Raw genomic sequence first — 26,002 nt, 5'->3', positions numbered from 1 at the left:
TTTTTAATCTTAAAAAGTATTTATTTTTAAAATTTTTTTTCACACACACTGTATTTTATTTTTACAAGAGATAAATAAACTGACACCAAGCATTGTAAATGGATGACCACAACAAAAGCAACAATGATTGCAATTACCAAACACGAAACACACTCATACTGTGTCATAATATTGACAGAAACATAGATCAGTGGAACAAGATAGAAAGCCCAGCGATAAACCAACGCACCTGTGGTCAACTAATCTATGACAAAGGAGGCAAAGATATACAATGGAGACAAGACAGTCTCTTCAATAAGTGGTGCTGGGAAAACTGGACAGCTACATGTAAAAGAATGAAATTAGAACACTCCCTAACACCATACACAAAAATAAACTCAAAATGGATTTGAGACCTAAATGTAAGACCAGACACAACATTCTTCTTGAGATGGGAAGAAGTGTTGTTGGTTCTCAACATCGTCTCAGCTCAACCCACACTTTCCTTTATTCTTTTTAATCCGTGTCTGGAGGAACTTCTCAAGTTTGAACCTACCAATTAATTTTACTTTCCATAGTTTTGGTTTGCCTCATAACTTCTCTCATTATGGATTTTAATGCTATTAGGACATCTTTCTTTCTTAACAATCCTTCTTTATGTTATCCTTATCATTTCATCCATTCAACAACTGTCTTATCCCATATATCCTAGAAAACAGAGGCTGAGTGAAGGTTACTGATTACTTTCTTGAGAGATTCAATTCCAAGGCAGAGTGAGTGAGCGAAGAATAATCTGAGGCAGGGAAGGATAAAGAGTAATTCAAGGAAACATTATTGTGCTGGCCACTGCTTCATGATGAGCCATGAAGAGACGTCAGGCGCATTGAATTAGCCACTCAGGTTGATTCTGGACAGACTGTAGAAAGAAACCATGCCCTATAGCAATCCATCAGATAGAAAAAACAAAAGAAACAAACAAAAAAACTCTTCTTGTGTTTCATCTTCCACTGATCAAAGTTTGCTGCTTATACCATGCCTGCGTTGTAGCATTTTATCCTAATCTGGAAGTGGTACAAGGAGACAAATATGCTAGGCATGCTGGCGGTTGACCTCAAGTGATGGAGCCGCATGAGCTGCACAAATGTTATAGGCTGAAGTGGTAGTTAATAGTCTGAGGCAGAGCAAGGGACTAAGAATCTAGGAGGCTGGCGAGCTGAATCTGAAAAGGTGTATAAGATGTGTCTAAGACAACAACAAATATTTAATAGGCTACAGGAACTATGCTAGGTTGTCCATTTATAGCAGTGAGCAAAAAAGTCCCTACCTTCACAGACATTTTTGTTAAGATTATCTTCACATCTTGGCTTTCTGTTGAGATAATTCAGAGAAGTGCAATGGTTTCTTTTTCATACATTTTCTAGACCTTTCTTATAATTCCTTCAGTAACTCCTACTCAGAGGTATAATTTTCCTCTGAGTATGCACAATAAAATTTCTTTTTTCTTAATTCTAAATACTCCTCCTTTTAAATAAGTCCTGTTTGTTTTTCTTTACTCATTTTCAAATGAAGATAGGTCTGCACAAATTCCGTGTTTTCCAGTGGTCCAGATGTATGTTTCCAAAGCCTTATTTGCAGCTTACTTTGATACTGATCAAGTTCCACTTTCATATTTGCAACATTGTTGTACATTCTATCTCATCTACTTTTCAGAGGGTGGTATGAGAAGACACAAAGAAAGAAACATTTATACATGATATAAAATTATGCTTCCAATCCATTTACTGAGATTATGCCCAGAAAATAGCACAAGATGAGAGATAAGAATATGCTCTTCTCTTAGTTGATTTTTACTCCCCAACTGTCTCATAGTATGAACATCTCCCAACTCAAGTGTTTCTTCTGATTAAAGATACATATATTTTGTTCCAAATGACCCTTAAATCCAAGCCAATTACTGATTCTGGCCCTCTCTTTAAGAAAAAATATGTTCTATTATTAGAAGAGAAATAAGTTTTCTGTGTTTTGTATTGTATTGAAAGATGATATGTATTATCTTCATCATGTCTCCTTTCTAAATGCAACATTTACTTAGATCTCTTGGCTAACACATATCTTGACTATCTGTGCTGTTGGAATTTTATCCTACAGCTACTGCCTATCTCCTTTGATAACTCTTGCCAGTGTTATTCTTGAAAAATGACAATACTCAGCAAGAATCATTACTATGTGTCTCTTCTCTCCCTCTCTTGTATTGTATTTTCTCAAGGCATGGCCATTATTGATTCTCTTCTTTCCCTTCCCCCATTTTTGGACTATTATTTTCTACATTTTTCAGTTTTTTGAATAGTTACAGAAAAAAAGTGCTATGGTCTAAATGTTTGTGTCCACCCAAAATTCATATGTTGAAATTCTAATGCCTAATGTGATGGCATTAGAAGGTGGGGTTCTTAAGGAGGTGCTTCAGTTATGAGGGTAGAACCCTCTTGTAAAAAAGACCTCCCAAAGCCCCCTAGTGCCTTCCACCGTGTGAGGATGTAACAATAATTTGCGACCTGGAAGAGGGTCCTCACTTGACTATGCTGGCAGTCTGATCTCTAACTTCCAGCCTCCCCAACTATGAGAAATAACTTTCTGGTTTTTGTAAACTATCTAGTCTGTGCTGTTTTGTTATATCAAAAGGACTAAGGCAGATGGTGTATGTACATGTATCTGTGTGGGTTCAGGGGTTTCTGTTGTATCTGGAGAACATTAATATTCTAAACCTGTAAAAAAGCAGAGCTCTGGAATTCCCTGGTGGTCCAGTGGTTAGGACTTGGCACTTTCACTGCTGTGGGCTGGGTTCAATCCCTGGTCAGGGAACTGAGATTCCGCAAGCCGTGTGGCACGGCAAAAAAAAATAAAAATAAATAAATAAATAAATAAATAAGCAGAGCTCATTTCTCCCATATTAATATTCATCCATGTTCAACAACTGTTTGCATATCTTTTATGTTTCTTCTTTCTTTTAAGATTTATCTTATGTGAATGAATCACCAGTTTGAGGTTATAAGTAAAGAAAAGTCTCCATTAAAAATACTCTCCAAAGCATATACTATAATGTGTACTTCTGTGAAATACATCTCTATACATATCTTTCTCTTCAAATTTATTTTACAACATATTTTCCAGTTTTATATGATCTGTGTCACACAGGATTCACCACCACAGGAATCTGGAAACCTCTATCCCAGAGGTGTGGTTTTCCTGGACCCTTAGGGCCATGAAGACTGTCACTCCAGTTCATTTGTCCTTCTACTTACCAAGTTTACCCTGGGTGGGTTGGAAGGAGTGATTTCACCTTGTATTGCTCTCCATCCTTCTGACAAAAAACCTCATCATTTCCTTCAAGATGGGTTAGAGGAGTCACAGGAATCCCAGCCTAGGCCCCTGAGGTGACAAACTAGTGGTGCTTTAAGGAACTTTTGTTTGAAAACTTAATTTACCTTGTTGGATTCTTTTTAATATACTTAAGTTTCTATATAATATAAAATGAAAGGTTGAGTTACCCTGTATTCAGAACTATCTGATAGTTGGCATCAGTGCTTATTAATTCTTGGAACTGAAGTGTAACTTAATTTCAATAAGAAGGTGGTAGTGTGACTGTATATCCAGGGTTTTTATTACTATCAAGCTATAAAAGAAAATTGGCAAGTGTTTGATTTTGGAAGTCATAGTAGTTCTATCAATACTTTGTAGGTGTATGTGATAAATATTAAATACTTCATATATTATTTCTCTTATTAATATGTTTGCCTGCAGTAAAAAATAATAGATGAAAAAACTGGAGGCCGATGTATAACTTTAGATGAACAAAATTATTTAACTAAGATGATCTTTATTCATGCTTCTCTCTATTTATTGCTTGCTTTGCACAGGAAGGAGTTGCAGGAGCTGCAGAATCTGTACAAACAGAACAGTGCGCATACAGCACAGCAAGCAGAACTGATCCAGCAGCTTCAGCTTCTGAATATGGACACACAGAAGGTACTGAGGAACCAGGAAGATGCTCACACAGCTGAAAGTATATCGTATCAAAAAGTATGCTTTTATTCTGTCATAAAAATGTAAATTTATATGTGTGAACTTATAAAAATATATAGAATTCAAATTTTTGCACATTTCAATATTGCTTTATTACTCCCTTTTATATTGCTTCTTCAAAATTAAAAATGAAATATGATTCAGTTTGGTAATATTCAAAATTATGTGAGTGTTTTTTATGGCTGTTAGGCTGAAACATTCAAAATATACATGCAAATTTATTCTGTAGGATATTGTTTTTATAAATTGGAGTTTTGATATCTACTATGAAACATACTAGGACTGTAGTCCTCAAACCAGGAAAGATTTGGAGAATGGGATTATTCAGACTTCTACAGTGAGAAATTATTCAACAAGTATGATTCTAGTTTATGACCTAAAGCAGTCTTTCAATTATAGAATTTGCACATTATTTTATTGACAAATCTGCACAAACACAAATGGGTATGCTGATGAGGTATTTAGGATCAATATATTTCAAGGATTTTTCTCTCTTTATTTTGTGTGTTTCTTTTAAGTAGTCATTTTACTTTACAATTGTTTAAGGAGTCCCTCAAGAAGGCTTACCCAGCTATTAAGGTATGCTGACACAGCAACAATAATTACAGCTAGTAATTAAAAAACACTTTTATTGAATTCTTTATGTTTTGTGTGGTGCACATATTTATAGAAATAATTTATTTTCTACACAGATCAACCCTATGAGATTGATGTTATTTCCTCTTAATAGTTGAGGCAGCCAAGGCTTAGAGAGGTTAAATGGTGCAGTCTATGTTATTTGGGGATTATTTCTGTCTAAACTTACTCTTCTCCTAAAAAAGCACTGTGAAAATTCAACATCTATAATTAATTTGAAATAAATAACTATTAAGTAAACTTTAAGCACATACTTTCAAATGATGCTTTGTAACTGTGGTTTCTCGACTAAATTCTGTGTTTCCTTTGAGTTTCTCTCAGGATGAGGATGACACCAAGCATCAGGGTAGTGTCCATTCTCTCCACTTTGAATAGAACAGCTCCACCTTTTTGTTTTATATGGTAGGATTGCCCATTATGCTTTTGTTTCTAAACCAGACTCCGTTGCTAAATTGACTTGAAAAATTGGACCTTATTAGTAACTTTAATTCTTTTCTCTTTTTCACTGTGTAGGTATTTAACGCAAACATTTCTTCCTCTTTCTTGATTTTTGCTTGAAAGTCCCTAACCCATGGCAAGTTATATTAAAATATGTCTTTAGGGTTGCTTGTTGTTAAAGTTCATAACTCTTTTCTCTCATGTGCAAATACTTTTGCTGTTTCTCCTCTCAGTTAGCAAGAGAGAACTTGGTAAGGTGGAAGAAAAAGGCAGTGTTTCCTTTGCTATTTACTTTTTCAGTCTTTTGTTCTAAGATTCCTTTTTCAGCCTTGCTTAACTTAAAATTTAAGATAAATTGTTTCAGCCTTAATTCTACTTTTTGGTTGATCCTCCTTAGCAGCCTTTGCAGAGAGCAACCATTTTTTTAATACCCTACCTGAGAACTTTTGTAGATTCTATATCATTTCAAACAACTGAATAATTAAACATTTTTATTTGAAGTGATTATTACCAGAGTAATACATGCTTGTGATAAATTTTCAAAAAATTCAGAAGCATATAAAAAAATAAAGTTCTCTGCCCTCCTGCCTGAAGCCCTTGCTCTAGACTTTACTGCTCTTAATATTTGAGAGTGTATCCTAGAGTTCCTCTAGAAGAACAGAATATTTTAAAATTATTTCATCTTTTTAATTATATAAGAATTACATGAATATATTATTATAAAAAATTGAAATGATATAGAAGTACTGATAATGCTGATATAACAGATTTGAGTTCTCTTCCGCTCATCCCAGTTCATTTCATTCCCCTCCCCAGGGGTAATAATCTGAGTAGTCATTCCAGACCTTTTCATGCATTATATACTGTGTCTGTGTACATATACCCATATCACCAATCTAGGTATCTTACATTTTTAATATTAATTAATTTATCCCATACTTACTGTTCTTTAACTTGCTGTTTTCAAATAATATGCCTTGGGTATATTTCCATGACAGTATGTATAGCTCTTGCTCTCCTCCTCCTCCCCATGCTCCAACAGAAACATGTAAAGTACAGCGTGGATTTACCAGAGTATAATTTGATGATTACTGAGGTCTCCCTCCTCAACTTTTTATTATAAACTTCAGAAGGAGGTTGTTCCTCATCTCTTCCACGGCGTCAATTTTCCCTACTGGATCATTTCTAACCACATAAAAATATGCTGTTGTGTCTCTGATCTGCATGGAAGAACAAAACAATTAAGCAACAACAAAAAACCTGTCTTGACCTTACTATATTCCTTTCTTTCCCTTCCTTTCTCTCCTTTTCCAGCAATATTCCTTGCAAGAGCTAACTTGTCTCAAAGTTCTCTTCTTCCATTCTCTTTTGAACCTATTCCAATCAAGTTTTTGCCCCTTTCACTCCACTAAAATTTCTCTTTGCAGAATCATTTGTGACTCCCATATTGCTGAATTCAGTAATCTTCTAGCAGTCTTCATCTTACCTCACTTACCAGCAACACTGTCACAGTTGATGACTCTATCCTTTGAAACCCTTTTTTTCCTCCTGGCTTACAGCATATCACAGTTGTGTGGTTTTCTTCTTTCAGTTTCTAGCTGTTTCTTTTCTGTTTCTTTCTAGTCTTCCCTAGTCACCCTGTCCTCTAAATGTTAAAATGTTCCAAGCCAAAATCTTAGGGCCTCTTTTTTTCCCTCTGTTAAAATTCATACCCTAGGTGATTTTATCTACTCACCTAGGCTTTCAAAATCATACTGTCTATATGCTGATGACTCCCAGATTTGATTATCTGCTCTGGATCTCTTCCCTGAACTCTAGGAAAGAGTATATCTAATCGCCTACTTAGCATCTTTTAACTTGATGCCTAACGGGCATCTCAGATTTCACATGTTCAAAACTAAGCTGTTGTCTGCTCTGCCTTCAGAGGGTGTCTGGAATCCTACTACGTCCCACTACCCCTGCTGTGACCACTAACTTGTATTACCTGAATGATTGCAGTAGTTTCCTACTTTGTTTCTTTGCTCCTGACCTTACCCACTTTGAGTTTATTCTCAACATAGATGCCAGAATGTTCTTGCTAAAACTTAGTAAGTCAAATCAGGTCATTCCTCTCTTAAATTCCCCCCATTGGTTTCTTGTCTGATTAAAAGTAAAAGCCGAAGTCCTTACTACAACCTGTGAGACTCTACATGATCTGGCTCTGCATTACCTCTCTGATCTCATCTTTGCCTTAGCTTCTTAATCTCTCTGCTTTGGCCACATTTAACTTGTTTTTTCACTTGAACATACCAGGTATTCTTCACCCTCAAGGTCTTTGCACTTGGTTACACTGCCTGAAATCTCTTCCCCCAGTTATCTGCATAGATGACCTTTTTACTGCCTTTATTCTTCACCTCTCACAGCTTAAAATCTATTTGATAACAGACATTAAATAGGAGGTATAAGAATGATGCATGTTCTAACAGTAGTAGGAAGTTTGGGAACATAGCTGGGGCAGGTTCCTAGTTTAGGGATAAAAAAGACTCTTTGATGAAATGATATTAATAATGTTTATTCTGAGAAGATAAGAAGACATCAGTGAGAGAAATTTCCCATAACTCTTCTACATGAACTATAGCTGAAGCCATAAATCCCCTAGTCAGTTAGTGCTTTTACTAAATTTGGAGAGGTAGAGCTAATACGCTCCTATTTGGAGAACGTGTCATAACCTGAACTTTGATCTGGGATACGTTTTGAAACCATGTAAACCTTCCCCCAGGATCATGACTGTCCCCTCCAAGAATGATCATGGACAATAATGAGAGATGTGATGCCAATATGGTGTGCTTATGAACAGCATGGAGGCAAAAAGAAAAAAGCAAGCAGATCTGCTGCTTTAGAGAACTGGCTTAGTTTTCCTTGTATTTGCTCTATTTTTTTCTCTTTCCCCCTGAAGTTTGAACTCCCTTTTCCTTCTATTTGTTCGTCAAAAGTTACCTCTCAAGGGGTGGGGGTTGGAGAGGAGAACTTCACTGATTTTTAACTTGATACTCATTCTGAACTTATAATTCTAATGGTAGCATTTTAATTTTGATATTATATTAGATCCTTGAAGTTGTTCCTAAGGTTTTCATTAGTATGTTCAACTAGACTTAATTCAAAAGTTCATGATTACTTATTTATACTTCGTAAATTTTGCCTACAGTTAGTAGACATTATAGTTAATATTTCATTGGTAGTCTGTGGGTAAATAGTTATCCATAAAAACACAGGAAAAAATCTTTGCTGTATACTTCCATCTTCCAGAGGCAAATACCATTAACATTTTGAGTATTTCCTTTTAGGTTTTTAAATGCATTTTAACATATATCTTGACTACCCTAATTATCTTTCACTTCATGTTATATAAAAACAATATCATGACATATAACTATTTTGGAAGCCCTAATATAACTTATTTAACCATTTTTCCAGTGTTGATCATGTATGTTGTTTAAATATTTCACTATTATAAATAAAGCTGCAGTAAACATCTCTTTGTTGTCAGCTTAGACTATTAGCATTCATTAGAGAATATTGAATATGTACACATACACACACACACACACACACACACTCACACACCCCCCTAGGAAACAGTTCCTTTTATGAAAAAGCTAGTGACATTATATTAATGTTGTACAGTTCACTCTTAATTAGTTCATACATAAAGATAGCTTTTTTAATTTATTAAATAGTAAGAAAGCACAGAGGATCATGGAGTTTGAAGGAGACCTGCCTACCACATGAGAAATGATCAGTAAATGTTAAATTATTGAACCTTGAGGAGTTATGTGCAGCACTATCCCACTTTGGATAATGCAATTTAAAAATCATAGATGTTTATTTGAATTGTTAAAGTATTTTTAAACTTTACAGGCATATATTTCTATCTTAATTTAAATACTATTCCAGTCCATTTAATTTTTAACTATTTGAGTGAGTGGTCCTGGAGTGGTATAAAAATGTAGAAAAACTAAGAATACAAGTTGGAAGGCCTTCCAGTTGGAGCATAATCATAAATAAAGATAACATAAACTTGTGCTATAAGCCAGGGAGAATGTGTGTTTACATGTACACACACTGTTTTAGAAATATATTATTTAAGCTGAGGTACAAATGTAAGTCACCTCCAACAACCATATATGAATAATGGTTAACATTTATTGAGCTTATTTTGTATCAGCCACTGGGAAAAGGGCTTTTGCCCACTGTTTAAGCCCCACACCAGCCCTGTGTGGTATATTATTATTAGTATCCCTTATTATTTTATAGATCAAGTAACTGAGTCTTAGAGTATTGTTTAAAATCAAACAGCTACCAGGTGGTAGAATTCAAATGTAGGTAATCTTGAGTCCAAAACCCACAATGTTAAACTCTATTATAAAGCCCACAGTATAGTTCAGTTATGCATAGAATAATGTGGTCTTATCCTTAAAGTGTTCTGTAATAGATTCTATAAACTTGCATAATTCATTCTACTCAAAATTCTTTCAATACTCAATAACTTTTAATGTTGGGGGTTTGTTTTGATATCTGAGTTAAATGTTATTCAAAATATTCCATTGCATTCTTTTTGGTGAAAGGGGAGCCCAGCATGTTATCATCCTCTGTGAAAAGAGCCCCCATCATTATTCTTCAGCCACTGTTTCTCCTGATTGTACAAATTTGGTTTCTTCTATTTTGTTGCAACTTTAAACTTTTTGACCTACAGATTTTTTTGACCTGCAGATTTTTTTTACTAGACCTGTTACCCCCCAACCCCATCCCTAAAATATATCATCTGTGGAGTTAAGGATTTTTAAATTTGGGAATGATCACATTACATTATCATGAATAAACAGTATGCTACTGTTCAGACTTCCAGTGTTCATTTACATCAAATTATTCATTCTAATCTTAGAACATTTTACTTAATACTTGTCTTTATTCCTCTTCTACATGTAGTTTTCTAGATTTTTTTCAATAAATTAGAGTAATCAAGTAGTCCATGCAACAATGAAACGAAACTGTTTACTTACAAATTAAGATTTGTAAATATATTTTCACATAAATTAATTATATTATCCCCAAATAATAATTGAGGCCTAGCTGTAAGACTCAGGTGAGTTGAATTACAGTAATAGTTTATTTCCAATTCTTACTAAGTTTACTTCTTCAAGAGTTAGGTCTTAATTTACTGTTTCTAATGGAGTTTCTCTGTTTCCTCTGTTCTCTCAATTCTCCTCTCTACATTTTTTTCCTCTCATTTCCCTTCCTTTTTTCCCAGTTATTAAGTTGATTTATATCATAGTATTTATTTTGTTATCTGAAAGGATAAAAATAGTTGCCTTCAGTGGTAGGATAAGGGGAATGAGGAAGGGAGATAATGGTAAAGAGAAAAAAGAAAAAGATTTTGAGCACAGGAAAGAGGTGAGTCATATTTTCCTCGAGGTCTCCATAACAAATCATTAGTCTAATACACAAAATTACCTAACATAATGTGGAGGGCTCCTCTAGACGAGAAATACCCATCAAGATAAATAAACTAGTGTGTTTTCTTCCCCTGAGCATGCTGTAACCATTTATTTAAGTTTTAATAGTTTTTCTACCTTTGCATGTTATTTATATACATGTGTATGATTTAAACATAGGTAGGAATTGTATCAGCATTTTCAACTTCTAGACCATCTAACATGTTTGGGGTACTAAATATGTATTTTATCAGTTTTTGTTCTATTTAATGATAATTACATGATGTGAGCTAATATCAATCCAGGAAAATAAGGAGTTAGGTTATACATACTTTTAGTTTAAACTGGATGTTAAATCAGATTGTTTTCTTCTCATTTTTATGCTGTGAACAGTTATAGTTTTTACTTGTAAAATTTATTATCTCAATCAGAGTAGCAGATAGTATACTTACAAAAATGGAATATTATATTCTTTCAACAAATTAGTCATTGGGTCACAGAGCTTATTCATTTCCAAAATTTTTAAGGTAAATAATATATCATCTTGTTCCTCAACATTAATAAAAATATAAGAAGAAGAGTACTTCAGTCTAAGCCCCTGAAAATTAAAGGACTTGGAGTTTGGGGGTGCTATTTCTGGAGATAACCTGCTTTCTGTCCCCTAGAGATCCTTATAGTGTTTTTTCACTTTAAATTCTTTGACAAAAAATAACATGAAGAATAGTAAACATAATAAATTGCTTATGGATTATAATGATTGATACTTCTAAAGTATATAGGGGAATGTATGATTAAATTTTTATAGGCCAGAATCTTGCAAAAGATTCTGATCTATTCCAGCTTTTTGGACTATTAGAGGAAAGAAATTATAGAGAAAAGTGCCTCTCTGAAAACTTCTGAAAGCAATTGCAATTGCTAATAGAGAAAAAGCATGCCTAATCAGGATGCCTAAACCTAAGCAGATGAATGAATTTGTTATATTACCTAATTGACTCACTTGAGAGGTATTTTTTGACTCACTCTGCAGTTATTAATGGGATGAGAGTAAGATGGTGTCTAACCAGGGGACCAGAACATCCAAAACCTTTGCCTTCTTGTGGGATCTCTAGAGAAACAAACATTCTATCATCCTGAGGCTTTGTCACCAAAAAACACTTTAGAAATAAAAATAGACAAACTTCTTGAAGGCTTTTCTAGCTAAGTTTACTGGTGGACTGGGGCCTAGAATTAAAAATGACTGGAGGACTGTCTTTGCTTTCTTTAAGTCCACGGCTGAGTGGTCTGATTGCTATTAAATAAGTGAAGTCCAATTAGCCATCAAGAAAATGGGCAAGTAGGAGATGTATATTTTGAGTAAGAACTAAGGAATAATAGAGAGTTTGTCCCAATTCCTAGAGTAAGGCTGATCTAGATCACCTGTTTCAGGCTTTTTAAAGTTCTTTTTCACCTGCTGCTTGGTGGAAGGGTGGATATTTTCAGAGAAAGATAGAGCTTGCCTCAATGTCTAGAGTTGCCCACCCAGTCATATGAGATTAAGCCAGGGCAACTTCTGGATAGGAAGTACAACCACATAAATTTAATGGCAGAGAGAGCCAAGTAGAGAACACAAGAAGAGAGCTGTTAGTCTTCATTTTTATGGAAACAATAAAGAGAGGAGAGAAGAGAAGAGACAAGAAAACAGACATTAAGATAGAGCCTTCGTCCATGAAGGAATAGGCCCTGGAGCCTCACATCTGTGAAAGAAGATCCCAAGACATGGCACCCAAGAGAAAAGTATCCACATCCTTGATACTGATGGCTAGGAAATTGGTCCTCGTTCCTGATGACACACTATCATTATGCCTGCACCTTGGGCAATGGGAGGGAAACTGTGTTGCCAATATTTATTAATGTTCATGAGATTCTTAAATATTTGAAATCTGTAAATTTTTTTAAAAAAATTTTTATTGAGGTATAATTTGAAAACTACATTTTTTAATAATATTATGTTCTATTATTTTCCTCCCAAGATTTGTGCTGATTGGGTAAAAGCTGATTAGTATTGATAAAGCATATAAATAAGAGGCAGAAGGCTTAAATAATCTTTTACTGAATAAATGACTCTGTATGCTATTGGACACAGCTTTAGTTCTTTCTAGTCAACTTCACTCTTGTCTTTAGATTTTGCTTTTTCCTTTTCTACCCTGAACTCAATCATGAAACTCAGCAACATGGCACAGGTAGGTCTCTGAAAGGCCCACTATGATCCCTTCATTGTTCCTCAAAGCTGTCAGGTTCCTCCTCTCTCTTCCCTTCTAGAATATCCAATGGTATCAGCTGTGGAAAGAACATTGGACATATTCCCTGGTATAAAGGTAGTTGGAAGGGAAAGTACAAATTTATATCCTGCAATTCTTTATAAATCATGAAGACAACCCTTTCTTTATAAAACAATTTTTAGACTGGCTGTAAAGTGAAATGGGTTATTTAAAGTATTTATAATAGTATGAAGGTATAATCCCTTACAGAAAATAAAAAGTATGTTGAACTAATTGTATGTCAGAGGAGTGATTTGGAGGGTCTTGTTTTTATGACAAAGTATATATCTGAAGAAAAGCATTTATAAAGAGGTTTTACAAGCCTTTTTTTTAATTTTAAACTTAAAAAAATAAACTGTAGCATACAAACAAAAAAATACTCTGCCAACTTTTCTGTAGTTAAGTTTCTTCCCATGAGGCAAGGCCAACTAATCGAAGATCCTCCCCATCTTGACTCGGATGAGCAAACCTAAAAACCTACTGTATTAACATAATTTTGAGATTCTGTCTTTGGAGATTTTGCTTTTGTTATAAGATCTCACTATCTCACTATTAGCCTTATTTTTTTTTAAAAAGCAGATGTTAATTCTTAGGTCACATTCCAAGTGTCGTCAGCAAATATGTATACAGGTTTGTTTTTTTTTTGTCAGACTCAGTTACCACAAATTGAATTATGCCTCATTAATTCACAATCGTAAGTTAGGATTTTCATCACCAAGTAAGTTCGTGTGTATTGGAGGAATACCATTGTTTACTATATATGACTGTATGCCACCAGTTATATACCTTATGCTGTCTCACAGTCTTAATAAACCCTAGTTTTAAATTTATTTAATTCATGTTGCCTTGAGTTAAAAAAAATTAAAATGATCTGTCATCACTTTGGACCCTGATTCTGTTTTTATCACTCTGACCGAGGTCTTCAGTGATTTCCTGTTCTCTACAGGAATAAATCCATCTTCCTTAACCTGGCATTCAGGAGTCTTTACATTCCATCTACAATCTTATTGCCTGGCTTTGTCTCTTATTATTCCTTTTGCTGCTCCTCCTCTACTTTAGCAGTAGATGCTAGTTTTTACTAAATGGGAACTCTCAATGAAAGTTTTTCTTTTTTTCTTTCAAATGTATATATTGAATCCAATTAGGCTGATAGATCTTACTCTCCCTTTCTGTTTCTTCCTACCACTGTACATATATTTTTTTACATTTCTTCTATCTTTAGAATGACTCTTTTGTTTTCATTCAATTTCTATAATACCATCATGGCTCAGTTCAAGTCCATTCTTTATCATGAAGATTAATATAGCTAGCTTAAAATGTTTGCATCCCTGTATTACAACTGGCCAATAGAACATCTTGTCTTTTTAACATCAGTTGGAGTTTTATATTGGTAGGTGATTATATCATTTAGTTTCCCATATGTTTTTATATTGTTATTCCTCTTAGACTATTAAAATAACTTGAGGGCAATGAGTATGTCATATATAGACCGTATATATGTATAAGTTTGTATATATGTATAGACATAACTATTTTATTGATCATTAATAAATTTGGTTATATGTTTTGAAACAGCTTTACAATGAGTTACATATTTGGTTTGAAACCACAAAATCAAGTGAAGCTATGCTCCGACAAAGTGTTGTTAATCTTCAGGATAAGCTATTTCAAAAAGAGCGGGAAAACGCTGCATTAAAAGAAAAGCTTCAGGAGTCACAAGGAGCACTCTATCCTTTACCTCAAGAATGTGATTCAGACCACTCAGAACAGGTGAGACATTTTCTAAAAATGTTACCCAGTATAATATCATATTAAATTTTCTAGTATAATTGACTAAAACACAAAAATTGAATAAATTTGCATATATTAGAATATAAGTGTGGCAGATTTACGTTGTGCTATTTGTTTGTACTCTGTAGACATAAATATTATATACAATGTGGATTCATATAGAAATGCATGTAGAAACATGGTGTATCTGGTATAGTTATTGGGATGAAACATTTGGTTGATATATGATAATGAAGAGGAAATTAATAGGTCATGTCCATTTTGAGACATTTTATTGAATGGGGTAATGGAATGAAAAGAGTATTGAATAGAAAGTCGCATAAAAGTACTTGCCATAATTCCTGGTATGTGGTAGTTAATACCATTTAGTCCCAGTTCTATCACTATCTTGATATATGATTTTGGACAGATCAGTTGACTTTTCTACCTATTCTTGTCCTATTAAGTGAGGTAGTACAAATGTATAGATAAATATGCAGGTTCAGGATTCAAATAAACCTGGGATCAAATTATAGCTTTGCCTGTGAGCTTTGTGAACTTGAGCAAATTTCTTAACCCTTTAGCCAAAGTTTCTTCACAAATAAAGTGTTGATATTAATAGTATCTTTATCATAAGAGTTTTGTGAGGATTAATGAGGTAATAATGCATGTCAAATGCAGAGCCTGTCATATAGAAAATATCCAGTGGTACCTCTTTTAGATAATTTTCAAGGTAACTGTCATCTCTAAATATGTATTATAAAACAATCTTATTCCTATAAATTTATTTGTTTTTAAGGCACTCAGCACTTCTTTAAATGTTAGAATTTAAAGAAATGAAATTAACACAAGTACATAATTGGGAGCTTAAATGTTTATTAATGATCCTTTAACCTTAATGATCCAGTAATTTTTCAACCCAGCATATTTTGTCTTGCTAACAACTCAAACGTAAGATGACAAGTTTTAAATTTGTATTGTATTATATTGCATTTTTTGGACATCAGGTGCACAGAATTGGATTAGTCATAAGATTTGTATCATGACACAGTATTATGTTACACGCATATTTATTTTAATTAAGTTACTTTTTTGTTACAATAAACACTGTTGGTCCCACCAACTAATTCAAGGGTAGGAAATTACTAATAACTTATATCTACTTGTATCCTTCACCCTTTACTGGTACCCTGATTCTCTCACCAGAGGTAACTACTGAACTATTTATCATTTTGATTATTTTTTAGAAAGTTTTATCTCATATAAATTTATGAGGAAATAGAATATTGTTTAGTTTTGCCATTTATAAAAATGTATCAAATTGTGTTGTTTCCTGGGATTTGGCAATTTTGACTCATCGCTGTGTTAAGATTCATCTATGATGTTTGGTATAACTTCATTTATTTTGACTGATATAAAATATTCTGTTATATGTGATTATATCATAACTACTTGTCCATTCATTTGTAGATGAGTATTAGGGTTATTTCCAGTTTTTTGCTGTTATGAATAATGCTGCAATTGACATTTTTGTACATGATTCTTAGTACACACGTGCATGCATTTTTGTGGATTAACTATCTCAGAATGGAAATCCTAGGTCTAGGGTGTGAAAATGTAAACTTTCACAAAATACTGGTCACTTATTTTTCAAAGTGGTTTTCATCAATTTTACTCACATCAACAATGCATTTGGTTGTATTTCCTACGATTACTAGCCAAGTGAGTGCCTTCCTCTGCAAAATGTCTATTTATGTCTTTTATCCATTCTTGTACTGGATTTTTTTCTTATTGATTTGTAAAAGTTCTTTAAATGTCCTTGATATTAATCTCTAGTAAGTTGAATGTGTGGCAAATATCTTCTCTCAGTGTGTACCTTGTCTTTTCATTTTCTTTAACATGTCATATAAACAGATATTCTTAATTTTAATTTAGAAAATTTAATCTTTTATAGTTGGTGCTCATTTAAGAAATTCTTCCCTACCCCAAATATGGAAATATTTGCACCTCTGTTTCCTTCAAAAAGTTTTAAAGCTTTGCTTATGTCACTTATGTCCATAATTCATTTGGAATTGTATTTCACATACAGCATAAGGTAAGGATCCATTTTTATTTATTTATTTTTCCCCAAATAGTAGCTAGTTTTTCCAAATCAACCCATTGGATGATCCACCTTTTTTCTTGTGTAGTGCTGGGCTACCTCTATCATATATCCTAGTTCAGTGTATTTGTGAGTTTCTTTCTAGACTCTTTTCTCTATATTCCTGGATAATGTTACATCATCTTAATCAGTATAGCATCATAGTAAGTCTTTATATTTGGTAGATTACTTTCTTACTGTTCTTTAAAGTGTCTTGGCGATGTTGGCACTTAGCACTATAACTTTAAGGGTAATTTATAGTTTCATGAAAACACTTGAAATTTTTTGTAAACGATTTTATTGAAGTGTAACATACAAATAGTAAAGTGTACAAACCTTAAGTGTTTAACTCAATGACATTTCACAAATAGAACACATCCATATAAATACCACTCAGATCAAGATGTAGAATATTACCAGTATTCAGTAAACCTCCATAATGTTCCTAATTAGTGGCTACCCCTACGATGTAACCAGTTTTGACTTCTATCATCATTGATTAGTTTTGCTTCTTTTTGAAACTTACAGTATTTAACCTTTAAACACTCTATATGCTATGGGGTTTTTTTGTAAATATCATTTATCATATTAGGAAGTTCCCATCTATTCACAGTTTGAAAGCTTTTTCATGAACAGGTATTGATTGTATACAATGTGTCTTTTAAGATGATGCTAAGGCTTTTCTCATGTATTCTGTTAACATGGTTATTACATTGATTGTTTTTCAATTATTAATTCAGTTTTGTATTCTTTGAAATAAACCTAACTTTGTTGTAATGTTTTATTATTTTCATATTGCTGGATTCAATTGGCCAGTATTTTTCTTAGGATTTTAACATCTATCTTTATGAGGGATATTGGGCTGTACTTTTCCTTTCTTGAATGTTTCTTGTTAGATTTTATCAAGGTGATGCTGGTGTCCTACTATGAATTGCAAAGTATTCTCTCTTTTTTACTTCACTAGAAGAGTTTGTATAAGACATATTTCTTTCTTATTAAACACTGAATGCTCTCCTTCTAACATAAGGAACAAGTCAGTTATATTCAACATTGTACTGGAGATTCTAACTAGTACAATAAGGCAAGAAACAAATAAAATCATGCTAATTAGAAATAAGGAGGTAACACTCTTGTTATTCACAGAACCTGAGCGTCTGTATACAAAGCGTACTGAATCTATGATGAAACAACTAGAAATAGTAAGAAAATTTAACAGTGTTGCAAGATACTATCAATTTACAAAAGTCAATTATATATCTAAATATTAGAAACAAATAATTAGAAATTGAAATAGAAAAAGACCATTTATAAGACTATCAAAACCTGTGTAATAATTAAGGATAAATTTGACAATATATGCCCCAGACCTATACACTGAAAAGTACAAAACATAGCAGAGTGAAATTAAAAGACATATATAAGTGGACAGCTAGGCCAAGTTCATGAATCAGAAGATGCAATGTTGTCAAAATGTCAGTTCTCCCCAAATTGATCTATTTATTATGTAATCCCAATCAAAATTCCAGAAAGCTATAGTTTTTAGATAAATACAAGCCAATTCTAAAATGTATAGGGAAATGCAAGGGACCTAAAAGAGCAAAATAAAGTATTTGGTTGGCCAAAAAGTTCATTTCGGTTTTTCTATAAGATGTTATGGAAAACCCCAAACGAACTTTTTGGCCAACCAAATAGTAAAAAATAAAGTTGGAGGACTTACACTACCCAATTTTGAGACCTATTTATCAAGCTAAAAAAGAAAAAAATGGTGTGGTATTGGCGTAATGATTGACAAAATAATTGATATAACAGAATAGAGTCCAGAAAAATACCCAGTAATACATGTCGCTGTATAGTACCTCTTGAAATGTGGGTACTGTAAGTCACTTTGTTCTTTTTCAAGGATGCTCTGTAGACTCTTGCTCTACTGCTTTTTTATAGAACTTTTAGTATTAGCTTGTCAACTTTACAAATAAATATTCAGTTAGAAATGTTTCTAATTTCCCTTGTGATTTTCATTTTGCCCCTTTGGTTATTAGAAAATGTGTTATTTACTTTTGAAATGTTTGTGTTTTTTCCTTGTATATCTTATTTTTATTCACTTCTAATATAATTCCATTATGGTCAGAGATAGTATTCTATAAGATTACTGTATTTGGAAATTTATTGAGACTTGTTGTATGGTCCAGCATATAGTTTTGATGAATGTACTATTTATACCTGAAAATAATTTATAATCTGCAGGTATTGGCTGGAGTGTTCCTTAAATATCAATATTAATTATGTCATTGTGGTTGACAGTGTTCAGATCTTCTGTCTTTAGTGATTTTTATCCTTAGTTTTTAAATCAGTTTTTCTATCAGTTGCTGAGAGAGGTGTTAAAAATCTTCCAGTATGTTGTAGATTTTTCTGTTTTCCCTTTAATTTTGTCAACTTTTGCTTCATGTATTTTAAAGCTGTTTTGTTAGGGGCATACATACTTATGACTGTCATTTCTTTCTAATTAATTGAACCCTTTGCTATTGTAAAATGTCACTTTTAACTATAATAATATTCTGTTGACTTGAAATCCAATTTTATGATGTTAATATAGCCAGTCAGTCTCTTTAATGGTTACATTTTCCATGGGAGATTACCTTTTTCTTATTCTTTAAATTTCCATCTATAGGTGTCTTAATATTTAAAGTGTACAGAGTAAGATTCTGTTTTTTATTCATTCTGACAATTTCTTCCTTTTCATTGCAGCGTTAGTGCACTTAAATTTAATTATTAATATGGTTGGGTTTAGGTGTACCATCTTACCATTTGTTTTCCATTTGTCCTATTTTTTGTTCCTCTGTTCCCATTTCCTTCCTTTTTCTGGATTAATTGACTGTTTATATATTTTTTAAAAGCAATTTAAAAACATCACTTTTCTGTCTTCTGCACTCCACTGTTTCTCACAGTATCACTGGGAATTTGTTTCATTGTTCACTTAAATGTGATGTGTCAGTTTTGGCTGGCTTTTTTCCTCAATATTTAACCTTTGGTTTTAAGCACTTTAATTATGATGTTCCCAAGTATGATTTTCACTGTAGTCATCCTTCTTGCAGTTTGATAAGCTTTTTTTATTTTTATTTTTTTAAAGGTTAGACTTTATTTATTATCCAGATTCTATTTCTATTTCCTGGGGATTTAAAATTTATTTTTAACATCTTTATTGGAGTATAATTGCTTTACAATATTGTGTTAGTTTCTGCTGTATAACAAAGTGAATCAACTATATGTATACATATATCCTCATATCCCCTCCCTCTTGTGTCTCCCTCCCACCCTACCTATCCCACCCCTTTAAGTGGTCACAAAGCACTGAGCTGATCTCGCTGTGCTATGCAGCTGCTTCCCACTAGCTATCTATTTTATATTTGGTACTGTATATATGTCAGTGCTACTCTTTCACTTCATCCCAGCTTACCCTTCCCCCTCCCCGTGTCCTCAAGTCCATTCTCTACATCTGCATCTTTATTCCTGTCCTGCCCCTAGGTTCATCAGAACCATTTTTTTTTTAGATCCCTTATATATGTGTTAGCATATGTTATTTGTTTTTCTCTTTCTGACTTACTTCACTCCATATGACAGACTCTGGGTCCATCCACCTCACTACAAATAAGTCAATTTCGTTTCTTTTTCTGGTGGAGTAATATTCCGTTGTATATATGTGCCACATCTTCTTTATCCATTCATCTGTCAGTGGACACATAGGTTGCTTCCATGTCCTGGCTATTGTAAATACTGCTGCAATGAACATTGTGATACATGATTCTTCTTGAATTATGATTTTCTCAGGGTATATGCCCAGTAGTGGGATTGCTGGGTCATTTGGTAGTTCTATTTTTAGGTTTTCAAGGAACCTCCATACTGTTCTCCGTAGTGGCTGTCTCAATTTACATTCCCACCAACAGTGCAAGAGGGTTCCCTTTTCTCCACACCCTCTCCAGTATTTATTGTTTGAGATTTTTTGATGATGGCCATTCTGACCAATGTGAGGTGAATACCTCATAGTAGTTTTGATTTGCATTTCTCTAATGATTAGTGATGTTGAGCAGCTTTTCATGTGTTTCTTGGCCATCTGTATGTCTTCTTTGGAGAAATGTCTGTTTAGGTCTTCTGCCCAGTTTTGGATTGGGTTGTTTGTTTTTTTAATATTGAGCTGCATGAGCTGTTTATATATTTTGGAGATTAATCCTTTGTCCGTTGATTCATTTGCAAATACTTTCTCCCATTCTGAGGGTTGTCTTTTCATGTTGTTTATGGTTTCCTTTGCTGTGCAAAAGCTTTTACGTTTCATTAGGTCCCATTTGTTTATTTTTGGTTTTATTTCTCTTACTTTCGGAGGTGGTCAAAAAGGATCTTGCTGTATTTATGTCATAGAGTGTTCTGCCTATGTTTTCCTCTAAGAGTTTTATAGTGTCTGGCCTTACATTTAGGTCTTTAATCCATTTTCAGTTTGTTTTTGTGTATGGTGTTAGGAAGTGTTCTAATTTCATTCTTTTACATGTAGCTGTCCCGTTTTCCCTGCACCACTTATCGAAGAGGCTTTCTTTTCTCCATTGTATATTCTTGCCTCCTTTGTAAAAAATAAGGTAACCATATGTGCAAGGGTTTATCTCTGGGCTTTGTATCCTGTTCCATTGATCTATATTTCTGTTTTTGTGACAGTACTATACTGTCTTGATTACTGTAGCTTTGTAGTATAGTCTGAAGTCCAGGAGCCTGATTCCACAAGCTCTATTTTTCTTTCTCAAGATTGCTTTGGCTACTTGGGATCTTTTGTGTTTCCATACAAATTGTGAAATTTTTTGTTCTAGTTCTGTGAAAAATGCCATTGGCAATTTGATAAGGATTGCATTAAATCTGTAGATTGCTTTGGGTAGTATAGTCATTTTCACAATGTTGATTCTTCCAATAAAAGAACATGGTATATCTCTCCATCTGTTTGGATCATCTTTAATTTCTTTCATCAGTGTCATATAGTTTTCTGCATATAGATCTTTTGTCTCCTTAGGTAGGTTTATTCCTAGGTATTTGATTCTTTTTGTTGCAGTGATAAATGGGGTTGTTTCCTTAATTTCTCTTTCAGATTTTTCATCATTAGTATATAGGAATGCAAGAGATTTTTGTGTGTTAATTTTGTATCCTGCTACTTTACCAGATTCATTGTTTATTAGCTCTGGTAGTTTTCTGGTAGCATCTTTAGGATTCTCTATGTATAGTATCATGTCATCTGCAAACAGTGACCGTTTTACTTCTTCTTTTCCGATTTGGATTCCTTTTATTTCTTTTTCTTCTCTGATTGCTGTGGCTAAAACTTCCAAAACTATGTTGAATAAAGTGGTGTGTGTGGGGAACCTTGTCTTGTTCCTGATCTTAGGGGAAATGGTTTCAGTTTTTCACAGTGAGAATGATGTTGGCTGTGGGTTTGTCATGGCGTTTATTATGTTGAGGTAGCTTTCCTCTGTGCCTCCTTTCTGCAGAGTTTTTATCATAAATGAGTGTTGAATTTCATTGAAAGCTTTTTCTTCATCTGTTCAGATGACCATATGGTTTTTATCCTTCAATTTTTTAATATGGTGTATCACATTGATTGATTTCTGTATTTTTAAGAATCCTTGAATCCCTGGGAGAAACCCCTCTTGATCATGGTGTATGATCCTTTTAATGTGCTTTTGGATTCTGCTTGCTAGTATTTTGTTGCAGATTTTTGCATCTATGTTCATAGTGTTACTGGCCTGTAGTTTTCTTTTTTGTGACATCTTTGTCTGGTTTTGGTATCAGGGTGATGTTGGCCTTGTAGAATGAGTTTGGGAGTGTTCCTCCCTCTGCTATATTTTGGAAGAGTTTGAGAGGATAGGTGTTAGCTCTTCTCTAAATGTTTGATAGAATTCAACTGTGAAGCCATCTGGTCCTGGGCTTTTATTTATTGGAAGATTTTTAATCACAGTTTCAATTTCATTACTTGTGATTGGTCTGTTTACATTTTCTATTTCATGCAGGTTCAGTCTGGGAAGGTTGTGCTTTTCTAAGAAGTCTATTTCTTCTAGGTAGTCCATTTTATTGGCATATAGTTGCTTGTAGTAATCTCTCATGATCCTTTGTATTTCTGCAGTGTCAGTTGTTACTTCTCCTTTTTCATCTCTAATTTGTTTATTGAGTCTTCTCCCCTTTTTTCTTGATGAGTCTGGCTAGTGGTTTATCAATTTTTTTTAAGGTTTTATTTATTGATTTATTATTTATTTTGGCTGCATTGGGTCTTCATTGCTGTGCGCGGGCTTTGTCTAGTTACAGTGAGCGGGGGCTACTCTTTGTTGCGGTGTGCGGCCTTCTTATTGTGGTGGCTTCTCTTGTTGTGAAGCATGGGCTATAGGCACGCAGGCTTCAGTAGTTGTGGCACACAGGCTCAGTAGTTGTGGCTCGCAGGCTGTAGAGCACAGGCTCAGTAGTTGTGGCACATGGGCTTAGTTGCTCCGCGGCATGTGGGATCTTCCCAGACCAGGGCTCAAACCCATGTCTCCTGCATTGGCAGGCAGATTCTTAACCATCTGTGCCACCAGAGAAGTCCTAATGGTTTATCAATTTTCTTTACCTTCTCAACAAACCAGCTTTTAGTTTTATTGATCTTTGCTATTGTTTTCTTCATTTCTTTTTCATTTATTTCTGATCTGATCTTTATGATTTCTTTCCTTCTGCTAACTTTGGGGATTTTTTTTTGTTCTTCTTTCTCTAACTGCTTTAGGTGTAAGGTTAGGTTGTTTATTTGAGATTTCTCTTGTTTCTTGAGGTAGGATTGTATTGCTATAAACTTTCCTCTTAGAACTGCTTTTGCTGTATCCCATAGGTTTTGGGTCGTCATGTTTTCATTGTCATTTGTTTCTAGGTATTTTTTGATTTCCTCTGATTTCTTCAGTTGTCTCTTGGTTATTTAGTAGTATATTGTTTAGCCTCCATGTGTTTGTATTTTTTACAGTGTTTTTCCTGTAATTGATATCTAGTCTCATAGTGTTGTGGTTGGAAAAAGATACTTGATACGGTTTCAATTTTCTTAAATTTACCAAGGTTTGATTTGTGACCCAAAATATGATCTATCCTGGAGAATGTTCCATGAACACTAGAGAAGAAAGTGTATTCTGTTGTTTATGGATGGACTGTCCTATAAATATCAATTAAGTCCATCTTGTTTAATGTGTCATTTAAAGCTTGTGTTTCCTTATTTATTTTCATTTTGGGTGATTTGTCCATTGGTGAAAGTGGGATGTTAAAGTCCTCTACTGTTATTGTGTTACTGTCGATTTCCCCTTTTATGGCTGTTAGCATTTGCGTTATGTATTGAGGTGGTCCTATGTTGGGTGCATAAATATTTACAATTGTTATATCTTTTTCTTGGATTGATCCCTTGATCATTATGTAGTGTCCACTTTGTCTCTTGTAATAGTCTTTATTTTAAAGTCTATTTTGTCTGATGTGAGAATTGCTACTCCAGCTTTCTTCTGAATTCCATTTGCATGGAATATCATTTTCCATCCACTCACTTTCAGTCTGTGTGTATCCCGAGTTGTGAAGTGGGTCTCTTGTAGACAGCGTATACACGGGTCTTGTTTTTGTATCCATTCAGCCAGTCTGTGTCTTTTGGTTGAAGTATTTAATCCATTTACATTTAATTATTCAATATGTATGTTCCTATTACCATTTTCTTAATTGTTTTGGGTTTGTTGTTGTAGGTCTTTTCCCTCTCTTGTGTTTTCTGCCTAGAGAAGTTCCTTTAGCATTTGTTGTAAAGCCGGTTTGGTGTTGTTGAATTCTCATAGCTTTTACTTGTCTTTAAAGGTTTTAATTTTTCCATCAAATCTGAATGAGATCCTTGCTAGGTAGAGTAATCTTGGATGTAGGTTTTTCCCTTTCATCACTTTAAATATGTCCTGCCACTCCATTCTGGCTTGCAGAGTTTCTGCTGAAAGAGCAGCTGTTAACCTTATGGGGATTCCCTTGTATGTTATTTGTTGCTTTTCCCTTGCTGCTTTCAGTATTTTTTGTTTGTATTTAATTTTTGATAGTTTGATTAACATGTGTCTTGGCATATTTCTCCTTGGATTTATCCTGTATGGGACTCTCTGTGCTTCCTGGATTTGATTGACTATTTCCTTTCCCATATTAGGGAAGTTTTCAACTATAATCTCTTCAAATATTTTCTCAGTCCCTTTCTTTTTCTCTTTTTCTGGAACCCCTATCATTCGAATTTTGGTACATTTAATGTTGTCCCAGCGGTCTCTGAGAATGTCCTCAATTCTTTTCATTCTTTTCTGTGTATTCTGCTCTATGGCAGTTATTTCCACTATTTAATCTTGCAGGTCACTTATCTGTTCTTCTGCCTCAGTTATTCTGCTATTGATTCCCTCTAGAGAATTTTTAATTTCATTTATTGTGTTGTTCATCATTGTTTGTTTGCTCTTTGGTTCTTCTGTGTCCTTGTTAAACATTTCTTGTATTTTTTTCATTCTGTTTCCAAGATTTTGAATCATCTTTACTGTCATTACTCTGAATTCTATTTCAGGTAGACTGCCTATTTCCTCTTCATTTGTTTGTTCTGGTGGGTTTTTACCTTGCTCCTTCATCTGCTGCATATTTCTCTGTCTTCTCGTTTTATTTTATTTACTGTGTTTGGTGTCTCCTTTTCACAGGCTGCAGGTTCGTAGTTGCCGTTGTTTTTGGTGTCTGCCCCCAGTGGGTGAGGTAGTTTCAGTGGCTTCTGTAGGCTTCTTGGTGGAGGGGACTGGTGCCTGTGTTCTGGTGGTTGGGGTTGATCTTGTCTTTCTGGTGGGCAGGGTTGCATCTGGTAGTGTGTTTTTTGGTGTTTATGGACTTATTATGATTTTAGGCAACCTCTGTGCTAATGGGTGGGGTTGTGTTCCTGTCTTGCTAGTTGCTTGGCATAGGGCGTCCAGCACTGGAGTGTACTGGCCGTTGGGTGGAGCTGGGTCTTAGCATTGAGACGGAGATCTGTGGGAGAGCTCTCGCCGATTGACATTACGTCAGGCAGGGAAGTCTCTAGTGCTCCAGTGTCCTGAACTCAGGTCTCCCACCTGAGATGCTCAGGCCTGACACCAGGCTGGAGCACCAAGACCCTTTCAGCAACACGGCTCAGAAGAAAAGGGAGGGAAAAA

At 34.2% G+C, this 26,002-nt stretch overlaps 1 protein-coding gene across 5 annotated transcripts in view; it reads left to right on the top strand.

The window, feature by feature from the left end:
* Positions 1–26,002, top strand: part of CNTLN (centlein) — a 341,438-nt gene that overhangs the window by 139,054 nt on the left and 176,382 nt on the right. For 4 of the 5 annotated variants that reach the window (XM_007176785.2, XM_057548127.1, XM_057548125.1 and 1 more), the window contains 2 exons: positions 3,894–4,056; positions 14,477–14,671. In XM_007176785.2, the coding sequence (XP_007176847.2) occupies positions 3,894–4,056; positions 14,477–14,671 (358 nt within the window). The remainder of the gene's footprint in view (positions 1–3,893; positions 4,057–14,476; positions 14,672–26,002) is intronic. The other variant, XM_057548126.1, reaches the window with a different exon arrangement.

This window comes from Balaenoptera acutorostrata, chromosome 6 (genome assembly GCF_949987535.1).
Source record: "Balaenoptera acutorostrata chromosome 6, mBalAcu1.1, whole genome shotgun sequence".
NCBI lineage: Eukaryota > Metazoa > Chordata > Mammalia > Artiodactyla > Balaenopteridae > Balaenoptera > Balaenoptera acutorostrata.
This window is presented reverse-complemented; position numbering and strand designations above follow the sequence as displayed.